General features: G+C 39.0%; 1 protein-coding gene across 2 annotated transcripts; it reads right to left on the reverse strand.

Moving 5' to 3' along the window:
- Positions 1 to 781: 781 nt before the first annotated feature.
- LOC122776695 (mitochondrial carrier homolog 1-like) lies at positions 782 to 6,882 on the reverse strand. 2 transcript variants are annotated; one of them, XM_044037349.1, is made up of 12 exons: positions 6,640 to 6,882; positions 5,730 to 5,814; positions 5,539 to 5,645; positions 4,785 to 4,853; positions 4,623 to 4,680; positions 4,248 to 4,299; positions 2,952 to 3,011; positions 2,684 to 2,777; positions 1,996 to 2,043; positions 1,843 to 1,910; positions 1,405 to 1,480; positions 782 to 1,014 (listed from the first exon to the last, which is right to left on the reverse strand). In XM_044037349.1, exons 1-12 carry the CDS (start codon positions 6,790 to 6,792, stop codon positions 940 to 942), a joined length of 945 nt encoding a protein of 314 aa, XP_043893284.1. In that variant the 5' UTR covers positions 6,793 to 6,882; the 3' UTR covers positions 782 to 939. The 2 variants fall into 2 exon arrangements, with proteins under 2 accessions (XP_043893284.1, XP_043893283.1); XM_044037348.1 differs by having other exon boundaries at positions 4,785 to 4,856.
- Positions 6,883 to 14,125: the final 7,243 nt, after the last annotated feature.

Below are 14,125 nucleotides of genomic sequence, written 5' to 3' on the forward strand. Positions count from 1 at the left end.
GTCCAAAATGTGACAAAAAAGTCATAGTTTAGCATTTTTGATTAATCGTTTTTATATTCACATTGATGAACATATATACATATATATATAGACAGGGTGGTGGGGTTCACAGAAGAATCAGACTGTATATCTACACAGGGGACATTGATGAACATACATAACTATACAGCTGTACAATTGCAGTCTGTCTGTGTGTGTGTGTGTGTGATTAATCATTTTTATATTCACATTGATCATATATACATACATATATATACACATATATATGTATATATGTTCATCAATGTGAATATAAAAACGATGAATCAAAATCAGTTAAATGTAAATGTTGGTGCTCTTTATTCAGAAAACACTCATGTCACATCTACATTTCAGGACCTGGTTATTTCTAGGTGTGGCCGAATAGAAGATTTACACATAACTGCAAGCCTCTGGAGGATCCAACACCTTGAAGTTCGCGAGACTCCAGAAGCACCAGCAGCTTCAAATACCTGTTTGCTGCTCTGTAATGGCATTTTAGAAGCTGCTCTCTTAATGCCATGTATTTGTCTGGCAGAAACCTTCCTCATTGTGCCTTTATCTGCACGAACCCGTGTGTGGCAAACCTGGCAAACTGATTATCACAGGTGTCTGAGATTGATTTCAGTGATCCAAAGAGCCCTGAGACACAACACCATCCATGAGTTTAATTGAAAAACAAAACATTTAATCTTTATGACACTTAAATACAATTTGCATAATAATTTGGAATGCAGTGTATATATACTCTATATACCCATGATTTCTCTCTTTAAGAATGCAGTTCCCACGAGCCTCAGCAGTTGTTGCTATGGAGATGATGAATGTAAATTAAAAAAAAGAAAAAGAAAAAAGTCTCTGCAGCTCATACAACAGGTGTTTGGTGTGTGAGCAGTGGTGCCAACATCCCATAATGATGAGTCAGTCTTTGATAATTGGCATGGAGGTCACAGGCACCCGGCGGAAAAAGAAGCTGGATCCTCTAAAGATTTGACCCTGAGAGAGAGAGAGATAGATTAAAACGCAGTATGATTTTTAAAATACAGGTAAACCTGTTAGTCCTACGGATATTGACTACTACACCCAGATGTCACGAAAGCTGAAATTAGACAACGGCGAAAAAAAAACATGGTAAAATGGCACAAAACAACACACCAAGGACGGAAAAGAAGACGTGGAGTGAGCGCATGAAGCTGACGAGGGTGAGTGTTATGTTAGAGAGGCGGCGCTATGACATCATCGTCGTGTAAACGCTAGGGTGGCATTTTGAGATTCCAAAAGTAGCGTTGCATGTCTCCCAAAACGCCAGTTTCCTGTGGGTAAAAAGCTGAAACGTTTTAAAGATTCTACTGAACTTGCTCTCATGTGTTCGTGTCCTGAGTTTACCTTGTGCCTCAGGTGATTCCAGCAGTGCATCCAGGACTTGAAGATAGGAGAGTGAGGAGGAAGACCTGCAGCCAGACTGATGACACAAAGCACAAACTGTTGTGTTATTATTGTGTGACAGAAAGTGAGAACATTTCACAAAGCAGTCCAAGTCTACGATAGTTTGGACTTAGTTAACTTAGTCTCTTTGTTGTAGTAAACATTGTAGTTTGAGCACTGAAAAAGATTCTGATAAAAAACTGATACCAGTCGCTGGGTAGAGTACCAAATAAATTCTATTTACTTATTTTCAGCTTCAATATACGCAACAAACTTGTGCATTTTTCTTTGTGACGTTGACTCAGGCTCTTCTTTCTTTAGAGGCAAAAGTGCTAAAGACTACACACCATGTGGCCTCGCCACTCATGAACTCAAATGTGTTGAAAAGATGGAACTCACCCACAGTTGTTGACTGCCATAACATCAGCTACCAACATAAACGGCGACGTCAGCACAGTCACGGCGATCTACGAAAACAAAAAAACACAGCATTTAAGCGACAGATCCGGAAAAGGGAAATGTTTAATCAAACAATGTGAATGCTGAACTTACACCCATCACAAACTTGGAGTAGCTTCTCACAGCTGGAGCCTGACTGAACTGAAACAGAAAACAACACACAGATGGAAACGAGTGAGTGTGTGGATTTTAACTGATTTAACAAAGTTTTTCTAACTGCAATTCAACAAATGTCCTTAGGAGCAGTGCATAATCTGTCCCCTTTAAAAGTGACAAACACATTTAACCACATTTTTTTGCAAAATACTGTTTCCATTTCCATCCACTGCTGTTACGGAAATGTGAGTTACCTCATTGAGATAAACAATAGGTGGCGTTAAAGTATATGACATAACAGACGGATGTCCAGGTGAGACTTCATTGCGGCAGTAGGTTCAGGAGACACCGATCAACAATTTGATAAATTTGTATGAAAATAATTAATTGCCTGAGCTACTGTTTATTCCACACATTTCTCCTTTGGCTCGCTGTATCCATCAGTTCTTCCATTTTTCCAGCACCTTTTTTTTTTTATCTTTTCAGTCGCTTTATTTCTACACATCCTCTTTTATTTGTTGAACCCGTTTCCATTGCTCTCATTCACATGCACCATTTCTCCATAAGCCAAATTTTCCACCTCGTGACACATTTAAATGCAGTATTTAAGACCAAATGTTCTGTTTTCATTCATGTAATTTAATGCCCAAAATCGTCTGAAATGCTCATTAAAAAAAGAACTTACACTGTCGTCCACAGCGTAGGTGTTGATAAAGTGAGACAGGAGGTTACAACACCACAGGAAGAGGACTTCTCCCAGCACGTGGGGAATGAGACCACTGCAAACACACACACACACACACACACACACACACACACACACACACACACACACACACACACACACACACACACACACACACACACACACACACACACACACAGGTCAGACTGGAGGATGTCGACAAGGAATAATTTGACCGAATCAAATGTGAGGTCGTCATAAAACTCACGTAAAGAATCCTGTGAATCCTTCCTCCTTCAAAATACTTCTAATACAAGTGAACAAGCCACTGAAAATGAGACAAAAAGATGCATTAACATGTGAAGACAGACAACGTAAACATGTTCTCACACTCAGCGATTATCTGCTGACCGGACATAAGTCACAATACAGTTCTGTTTTCATGTCTATGTTCATGGGCTGCACCGATTAATCAGTAACTGTCAGGTTTTCTCAGATTATTTATTATTATTTTGTATTATTTCTCAGTTTCCTCGCTTCATTTAACCAGGAAATTAAAACTGAATCATTTTGTTCAACATTTTCTGACATTTTATCAACCAAACGATTAATCGATTGTGAAAATAATCGTTGGTTGCTTTATTATCTTCCGAATATCTTGAATAAAATAAGTAGCTGTTCTTGACGTTATTTTTAATAATTGCAAAAAGAACAATGAACATTATAAAGTGTAAAACAAGAATCTTAACAATAATAATTAAAAATGGCCGACATCACATTGGGTGAAGTTTGTGTCCGTAGACATGTTCGGGGTCGGTCTCTCGTGTCACGTATGAAGTTTTGAGGCGATTAGTCAATGTATGGCGAAGTTATAGGGCACTTCCTGTTTCATGGCGAATTTGCATGTCGGTACGATACACGCACTCAGACAAGTTTCGTTCATTTAAGAAGTGTGCAAATCGCCATGGTGGACGATACATTCAAAATGGTCGACTTCCTGTTGAGTTGAGCCCGTGGTCCCAATGGACTTTTTTGTTCATCTTGGGCTATAACATATTCCCACCAAGTTTAGTGAAATTCGGCGCAAGTTGATGTTGGTGTGCTCCATCCACGTTTCACCTTCAGGGGCGCTATAGAGCCCTTGAGTACCGCACGGGTTTGGGAACTATGCCAATATCACATCTTGGCCAGACCTGCCCTCCATGCCAAGTTTCAGGAGTTTTTTTGCAAAAATGACTGGAAAGCCACAGATATAATAACATTAATCTGAAGGATTTCAATAGGTCCCGGCCCCTGCCATTCGTGGCTCGGGCCCTTATAATCAAGACCACAGAAATGATGATAGGTGGATGCAAGCGCCCCCTTGTGGCACTTTAAATTGTAACATTAGGGCTGTAAGTACCTCATTCACGTTTATCCTGACGATAGAAATTCCCCACTATCAATACCTTTGAGGATCCACAAACATAATCAAGGATTATATCATTAGGAATAATAACTTCCACTCCAAACTTTAACCCAAATAAAAGAGTAGATTTCCCTGTAGAACAGCACTGTGTCTCACCTGTACTTGACCTCTCTGCCAACAAACTGAGCCATGCACCTCACGGACATCACTGCGAGAAGAAAAAAACAACCACAAGGTGTCGGTGTAACACCAGCTTGAGCAAGAAACAGTCAAAATCAGACACACACACTTGTGTTTCCTGTTGAAACAGTTCAACTAACAACAAGATAAAAGCAGTGAACATAATTGTTAAGATAGTGAACACTTGTGATTTTGACTTTGACTTTTTGTCCATTTTATTTTTGTTTTTCAATCCCAACTTCTTCTGTTGTTGTGGTAATAAGATGTCTATCTCATATCCACTGTCTGGTGATCAAATAACACATTTATCTCTTGAAATTAGTAAAAAAAAAAAAAAAACGGAGGACATACCATGAAAAGGGTGAATGGCAACTCTGGTCACACACTGGATGATCATCTCATGTGTGGTCTGCAGAGATGAAAGATTTGCTCCAATAAAACACAATAAAATAAATGAAAGAATACAGTATTAGTCAGAAATGACATGTCGGTCGGGAGCAGCTGACCTCTCACCTCTTTAACCACTTTACCGAGTGAAGACTGAGGCGCTTCTATCTTTTCTACGTTGGTCAAAAGTGCCACCTGCTGGATAAATAAGTTTGGCTGTTAATGTCTAATTTGACATTAAGCATTTGCACTTCCTGTCCATTTATGCCACACACACATTCCCTTTCTTTCTTACATCACCTCAATAAAAAACTTTTCCTGTGGCCAATGCTGTTTTTTGGTCCATATTTTAGCCATTTTTCTTTTTTACCTCCATCAGATAAAAAAATATATATGTTTAATATAACAAGTAGTACAAGAAATTATTTAATATAAAATATTTACACTAAACTATAAATGCATGAAATAGGTCATAAAAATCTAAGACAAAAATAACCTTTTAGATAAGAGTTTTAGTCACCTAGCAACTTCAATCAAGTTTTACAAATGAAAAAATGTATGATAACAACCATATAATGCCGATAATCAATTATTAATCAATTTCTAAATTGATAGGCAACTATTCTAGATTAGTCATTCTTAGTGTTTTTCTTCAAATTAATGTTTTACTGTTCAGCTTCTTAAATGAGCATATTTCCTGATTTCTTTGCTCCTTACAACAAAGAATTCATTAAAAGTTATTTATTTTGGTTTGTGGACAAAACAAGACATCAAAACATCATTATTATGAGGTTTGGGAAATGCTGATCGACATTTTGTGGACCAAACAACTCAATTACTAGCAAAGAGGAGCAGCTCTTCATGCTAGTCCTTGCTTTACCTTCTTGGCTTTGCTCCTGACCACGGTGGAGACGGCACTGGACACGATACGAGGCGAGAGTCCTCGGAAGAGTCCCATCTTTCCATCCACCTTGATAATGTACTGTGCTGAAAACAAAGCCATCTCATTGTCAGCGACTCTTGAACTCACGTCCAGACACATTCCATTTCAAGATCGCACACCACACTCACCATAGGAGAAGAAGCCAGGCAAGTATAAGACTTTTCGACCAAACATGGTCGTGCCCACAATTGGAGGAAGAGGTTCATGTCCCACCTGGACAACAACAAAGACTCAGATTAAACCATAGATTATCTGCTTTGTTGGAATAAAGAAACTATTGACTTTTAGATTTTGTAATTCGACAAGGCGAGTTTTATTTTTTACAGTCTCTCATGAACACACACAACTAAATCCATAACTTAACTCTCATAATACATTAAACCATGGTCCATTATTGGGGGCCAGTCGCTTCATACAGTTTATGAGTAGAGTGCCACAAATGTGTTGTTAACAGCTTCATCGTTTAAAAAGGTCCACAATGACTGTACCTGATTGATATCACCACTAGGGCTGCGATGATTCTTTTGTCCATAAAATGTAGTTAAAAGGTTGAAAAACGTCAGTGTTTAACAAACCTGGAAATCAGGCTGTTCTCAAATGTCTTCGGTTTTAATAATTTCTATTGTCTTAGTAATCGATTCATCAAATAATCGTTGCAGCCCTAATCGCCACCAGTCGATATTGGTCAACCTCTCTTCAAAATGTCCTCATTAAGACGTTTTAATCACGTTTTGTCCTCACAGCCCATTAAAGACATGTACACACACAGAACCAGAGCTAGAAATGTCCTTTTAGGACTTCCATTCCATTCACAAGAGCTCGTATCTTTACCCTTAACCATCAAAACATAACATAAACCCGATTCAGACACTCACACAAACAGGTGTGACAGAGAGTGAGGGCATCTTAATAAATGTCCTCATTTCCTACGGTTTATGAGCAGTTTGGTCCTCACAAAAACATAAATACACACATAAAAACACACCGTCAACACGACACCCCTGTAGCTACCGTTAGCCACTTAGCTACATCGGCTACCTGTATGAGCAGCTTCACGTAGATTAGCGGGTGCAAGGCGGCTGTCACCGCCGCTCCGAGCAGCAACACCGGGGGTTCCACATCCTCGGGAGTCGCTGTAGCTTCCTGTCCGGCAGCGACGACGAGGCCGGGCGAGTTTTCCGCCTCCATCATGAAGTAAAGAGCCAGAGATGGAGCGCAGCGTTCACACCGGTCATTCTGCTGCTAACAGACGGACAGCAACACGACAGCGTCCTTTTTCTTCTTTGCATCAAAGCAGACGAAGACGCATCAAAGGCGGATTTGCTGCCATCTAGTGGATACAATAATCACTCTACTCTCTAGACTCCCTATTTTCCAACCGATTATCGGTCTTGTATAGTAGTAAGTACAAAAAAGGAATACTTGAGTAAGAGTACAATTATCTTACCAGAAAAAGAAGGTGAAGCAAACATTTCTAGTTTTCCTAAATTAATAGGTTTGCTTTATTACTTAATGTAAATAATCCACCTGAATATTTTTGATTTCTTGTAAACCATTTTTGAATGGAGCAAACTACTTTTTTTTAAAGTTGTCACAAATAAAAAAAATATTAAAGTTGTTAGATTTGTGTATATAAAAATAAAATATTGTACATTTTGATTCATACTCGGAACACATTCCTTTATAAACACATCCTTATTTATTGTTCAATTAACTTTAAACAAAAATGTTCCTTAAAAACCAAATCCGAAAATGGTCCTATTTCAAAATGGAATAGAATAGTCACAGGAATTATTCCTTAAAATAAGTTGATAAAAAATCATTTATCAGATCATTTATGTGAATCTCCACAGTGACAAGGGTCTCGATTCTGGAATAGATTTGAAAAAAAAAAAACCGGGAAGACAAAATGACTTGGAGATCAAAGCCACGTTGGTCCTTGATTCTAAAGTAGATTTTAACCTTTATATGCACAAGAGTGCAAATAAAAATAAATAAAAATACCACCATATAATAAATATACTACACAGTGGTATTTTTCCTTCCATTTATCCCATGTTGGCAAAATTAAACACCACAGTTAAACAAAACTGCCTAGGTTTGAGATTTATTATGTTTTAAATTTTAAACACAGCACATTAGACACAGTAATACTGAATGTCAAAACCACACTGGGTCTTTATTCTGGAGTAAACATACCTTTTAAAAAAAACAAACAAACAAGCAGAGAAACCCAACAGTTCATACAATAAGCAAACACTAGGCATCAGTGGAGAGAAAAAAACTCCCTCTTAACAGGAAGAAATCTCTGACAGAACCAGGCTCAGAGATTCTCGACTGGTTGGGGTGAAAGGAAAATGGGGGACAGAGGAGAAGTGGGGGACAGAAAGGACAAGAGGGAGATGAGGTAGAGACAGAAGAGAGAAAGAGACCAGGAGCAGATAGACAACAACTGTATCAAGTTACAAGTTTATACAGTCAATGATGACATGTTGATAGCAATACAATGCAATTTATATAAGCAGCAGCAGCGAGTGTTGATAAAAATTATACTAATATCAACTTGTAATTATAGCATAATTATAATGGTGATGATATGTATGATAGCAACAGCCTCGAAAACTGGATCTGGATCCTGCAACCTGCAAGATGAGGATACAGAGAGAGAGAGAGGAAAGGAAGGAAAGACACAAACTAGGGAGAGAAAGAGACAAGGTTAATGACATACGAAAAGTCATTTTCATACCCTGAGTGTGAGAGAGTGAGTGTGAGTGCACCACAGGAAATTCCCCCAGCAGTCTAGGTTTATACCAACATTACTAAGAGATGGTCCAGGTTTCCCTGAATCAGCTCTAACTATAAGCTTTATCAAAAAGGAAAGTTTAACTGTCATTGGAAGCTGGTTCCACAGGAGAGGAGCCTGGTAACTGAAGGCTCTGCCTCCCATCCTGCTCTTACAGACTCTGGGAACCACAAGTAAACCTATATTTTGGGACCTGTTTTATGTGTGAAGTGACATTTCCTGGTCAAAAATAAATCCAAGGTTCCTCACAGTAGAACTGGAAGCTATGGTGATGTCATCTAAAGTGATAATGTGATCAGAAAGTTTTTCTCTGAGGTGTTTAGGGCTGAGTATAATGACCTAAGTTTTTTCTGAGTTTAAAAGTAGAATGGGCCTGGAACATTATTCATATTTCATATTTTTTTTATTATGGATTGATTCAGTTCAATTTGATGTTATTGGATATGATGTAACGCAGACACTCATTTTCAATGACACATAAGATTAAATCTATAAAGTATCACTGCTTACCTTTCATAAAATACCCAGAGGTTGGCAGAGGAGACAAAAACTGTACTCAGGTAAGAGTACTGTTACTTTAGAATAATATGATTCAAGTAAAAGTTAAAACTACTCTGGCAAGTATACAATTTATCCAAATGTTTACTTAAGTAAATATAACTGAGTAATGTAGAGTGTTACTGGTGTGATATGGACATGTGGTAATTGCTTAACGTATCCAGCACGTGGTGCTATGAGCCTTACAATGACCTGTGTTCTTGTGTGTGTATCTTTGTGAGGACCACATAACCTAAACACCTTTTGTGGGGACATTTTTGCCTGGGTCCCACAAATTTAAAGGGCTTTTTTCAGGGTAAGGGGCGAGGGAATGCATTATGTCTAACTGTTTTAAGTCTTACTTTAATGCTAAAATACTTTTTTCAAAACATTTTCAGAGTGGGTTTGATTCTCAGGGTGTATGTAACTTTTTTTCAGTGTTATGTTTATACTAAAATATTTAAATTTAACACTAATCTCGTAATAGTGGATTTGGTCCTAATCTGATCTGGTGTTAAATTTCTGAGGAACTGGTTAAGTTTAGGAGTCCTATCTCAGGCATTAACTGAGTATGGTTAACACCTTATTTATGTTGTCCAAATAAATGGGATGTCCTAAGAACAACAGCTGAGTAAAAATCCCTGTTTGTGAGGACGAGATTATCATTATTATCATCATCATATTTTCCAGTCTATAGAGACATACCGTATATTTATATGACAGTTTAATTTGTATGACACACAGCCAGATCACTGGAGCCAGTAATAATATAAACATAAATCCAGGCTGTTGTCCACCTCCTGTTAACAGTGGATGCTTCTATGAGTGTATATATACAGTATATAAGACAATCTATATTATTCATATAAATAAAAACCTGGTGAAGATAAGGAAAATTTTATTTTGCTATTTTATTAAAAGGGCGTAACATTACATAAATAATAGGTTTAAAAAAAGACAAGTGCCTGAAGACGTGACGAGTGATAGCGACTCTCGCTGATCTTCACTCATTCACTCCTCATTCATTCACTGATTACAGGACACGTTAAAGCTTGAATTGTGTAAATGTCAACAGGACTCTTGATTAATTTACATAACTGGTGTCATTGTTTGCGTCGGTTGTCGCCTTCACCTTGTCACTTGTGGAAAAAAAACAGTAGGTCATCTTTAAACACACATGGTTAAAAGCTGGTGTGTCCACAGTGAGCGTGCGCACACACACACACACACACACACACACACACACACTCTGGTTTGCATGACTTCAGTGGACATTGCCTTATTTCCTGGAGACTTACTCTAACCTTAATCCTTAGACCACAGAGCATTTTGGCTGCTTTTTTCCATAGTTTAAATGTACAGTGTATATACAGAGGCTTTAAGAATGTGCAATATAGAGTGACTCAACAACAGATAAGCATATGACCCCCCCTAGGATGTCCATATAAGGAGTTGTGTATTATTCCCACGGCAATTTACCATGGGTGCGCCTGTGGCACAGATCTGTGCAGAGGATGCACTAAGGGGACATATTATACCCTATTTCCCAATTAAAATAGTTCCCTTGTGTCCTAATGAACATGTCAGTGACATGCTTTGGTCAAAATACCATAAGGATGAAGCACCATAGCAGTTCAATAACCCTGCTAAACCCGCCCCTTTCAGAACGCTCGGTTTTGTGCATGGTCCCTTTACATGCAAATGAGACACAGGCAAACACACGCCCACTTCTTCCAGGGGGTTTCTGATTTGTCCTCTTTACAGCGCTCACTCGCTCAGCTCCATTCCTCTCCCCCTCCCTCCACTAGTTCTCTGACAATATCAAAAACAGCTAGAGTGCCGTCACAGGAAGAGACGTCCCACATAAGGATCGAGCCGAACAGTGCCGAACTGTAAATCAGTTAAAAACACTTATGGACAGCACCGCTGATCCACCGCTGATCGCTGCATAAACAGCTGCTGTATGTGACTGTATTTTCTTGACAATGTGTGTCTTTGTACGTCGTGAAATAGTTCGCTGACTAAATACGGCGACCGCTGACCGCAGTCTATGTGAAGTGGTGCGAACACACAAACACACGTTTGCTGACTTTATCCGGCACATTCTTCATATATAAAATCCTCTGAGGCTGGAAGTTTGTGTAAAACACTGTGTTCCACTGTGCAGCCACCAACAGCACACTTGTCCCTCCGCGTTGACATAATACCGCTCTTCCTCCCTCGCCTGCACTCTCGCAGGGACAAGGTGGAGCTAAGGTGGAGCTCTCCAAGTAAACTTACTGGTGGGGCGGTAACATTTGCGGTGAAATGCGCATGCTGCCGTCATAAGCGCAAGGAATTCAACATCGAGCGTTTTATCGCCTATACTTACACTAAGCGGGACCACGAAAACATGACTGAGTATTGTTTTTCCACACTTTGGCGACTGGTAGGGCCTCCAGAGTCCCAAATATCAGTATTAAAATGGTTAAAAAGTTGATTTTGCATAATATGTCCCCTTTAAATAAATACTACTGACCTAACCTCACTAACTTTAAAACATGTCTTCACCTTAAAATATTGTAATTGTCATCATGGGGGCTCGATTTTTGTCCCCATAAGGAAGACAAGTCATCATAATGTGACTGTGTAAACAGATCTAGGTCCACACGATATAAGGAATACCAGTACACACAAAACACAAACTGAGACACTGTGGGTCGGTTGATTTACAGGCAGTATTTATGACAGACGCTGGTTTCAGGCCACTGACCATTTCCATTCGCACAGTAATGAACATAACCGTTATTTTCAAGTGCTGCTTCTGTCTGAGCTGAAATGCAGTGGCAGTAAAAAGAGAGGGTGGTTTTTAAGAGTCGATACTGTCCTCCATCACACACCACACTGTCCTCATCAGATTCAATCAATCAGACTTTATTTATTCACACCGCCTTTTCATACAAAGCTATGCAAATCAAAGTGCTTCATGGGATTAGACAACAAAAGCAAGGAAGAACCCGTCACCACACATCCCTAACCAACAGATTAGATTAATGCATATTGCAAATGTATAAAATATAAATTCACAGACAGATCAAGGGCAGAGGTGCCCTTGAGCAAGATACCCAACCCTCAGGCTCCTGCGGCCATTTTGTGTTTGCACAATGAAGATTAAATGCAAAAGTAAAATTCACCATCGCTGATGAGTGTGTAAAATAAAAGATTATAATTACACTTCTAACAGAAATTTCAGGGGGCGGTGCCTTGAATAGGGGCGGGATTATGACATCAACTTCAAATGTGGAAGAACTGCCATCAATTCCGTATACACATTTCACGTCATTAGGAAATAGACATTAGGTTTATGATAAGGAACACTTTAATTTTAAAGGAAGAAACAACATTTATCACTCTTTATCGCTCACTACATGCTGCATGGTAAAGGAAACAGCAGTTGGAAGTGGCACATGCAGCCACATACTGTAGTCGGGCAGCTTTTCAGGGAGCCCTTGATTGTGAGATACTAAAAATACGTTCTCCACCGACAATCACCTTTGTGAAAAGGCAAACTTGTGATACTCTGACATATATATTGACATTTATATAGCTCGTAGTTGTTGTTGTTGTTGTTGTTGAGGCACAGGACCTTTTGGAAGCACAGTTGATGGTAAATGTCAGTATGAGAGCGGAGGAAACAGACGTCTGGACAGATATATGGTGAGTTTAAATTAAATCTATGTTCCGGTCAGTTCGTCATAAATTCAAACAATACAGTCTGCAGAGCTGGAACCAATGACATTTCCCACCGCTCATTTTATTTTAAATCTTCCTCTCTTTCTATCTGGTATTGATTGACACACACACACACACACACACACACACAGTGAGTGTTTTATTAGCTGGTGGTTCCACAGGGTTGAGAAGGATGGACACTTTATGGATTATGAGGTCAGTTGGGGTTCACGCTGGTATAAATGGGGTCAAACTGTGAATGCAGGTCACCAACATGAATATTGGGTAATTGAATCATGCACACTTCATTATTGTTAATAAAGTTATCCTCTATAAATATAATTTATCTTCTCTTAAATCATCCATCCATATGGGGTTAGTTTGACAGCTCAGATCACGTTACCGACATAAATCTATGTGGAGGCATTTTTTTGCTGGGTAGTTTTCATCATCAGATCTTCCTACCTGTATGAGTCTGAACACACATGACACTGTACCTTTAATGATCTTAAAAACGGTCTTCGTAAAAGCAAAACACTGAGGAAGTAGCACAGATCGACGGATCTATAAATTTAGCCTCAACAAAGTAGCATGTCCAGAAAAGCACTATATTAATATAAACCATTTAATAACATTGTACTCCAATGTGGGGGAAAAAAAGTACTACATACCCTCTGATGTTGCTTAAATACGAATTTAAAATATGGGAAACAATCTTTCTATGATGTTCTGCACCAAAAAGTTATTGAATTAAAAAAATAAAACAAACACAGTGACATGTCTTTACTTTTCTGTGTATAGATCTTTTCCCCAACAGTCACCATCCTTTTTAAACATTTATTTCTATTTCCACCAGTCCCAAGTTTAACAATAATTATTCATCAGCATCTCATGGCCAACTAATGACTCCTCCCAGTCCAGATCATTAAAGTCCCTGCAAACAGATGGAATGTGTTCTCCCGAGGCGCCGCAGGAGAAATGACTTTCCTTTACACTAATGATCACAATGACAACAGTGTCTGGAGGAGGTGAAAATGTTGCAGCTGAAGGGGATGAAGAAGTAAAACAGGAGATTATACTCAGTGCGTGGTCATTTCTTCACACACATCACAGAAGTCTTCAGAAGGACTTGGATGTAATTAACAGGAGTTGAAGATGAGGATGTTAAAGTGTCTTATTATTCTCTTTAGTTTGTGCAAGAGACAAAAAAAACACTATGGTTCAGTTTACTGAGCGTCACAAACTTCAGTTTAAATCTGAATTCTCACCACAAGATTCAATGTACCCCGCTTACCACACAGAAAGGTACGGTTCTCAGTTGAAACACAAGACTGCACTGGGAAAACGCAGCCTTGGCCTTTCACATCCTGGTTTGTCCCTCCATCATTACTGACGACGCTCCCGAGATAAGTGAATTCCTTCACTGTCTCCAGCTCTGTTCCTCTGCAGCACACAGATTTGTCCTTCCCAGCT

Source organism: Solea senegalensis, linkage group LG11 (genome assembly GCF_019176455.1).
Source record: "Solea senegalensis isolate Sse05_10M linkage group LG11, IFAPA_SoseM_1, whole genome shotgun sequence".
Taxonomy (NCBI): domain Eukaryota; kingdom Metazoa; phylum Chordata; class Actinopteri; order Pleuronectiformes; family Soleidae; genus Solea; species Solea senegalensis.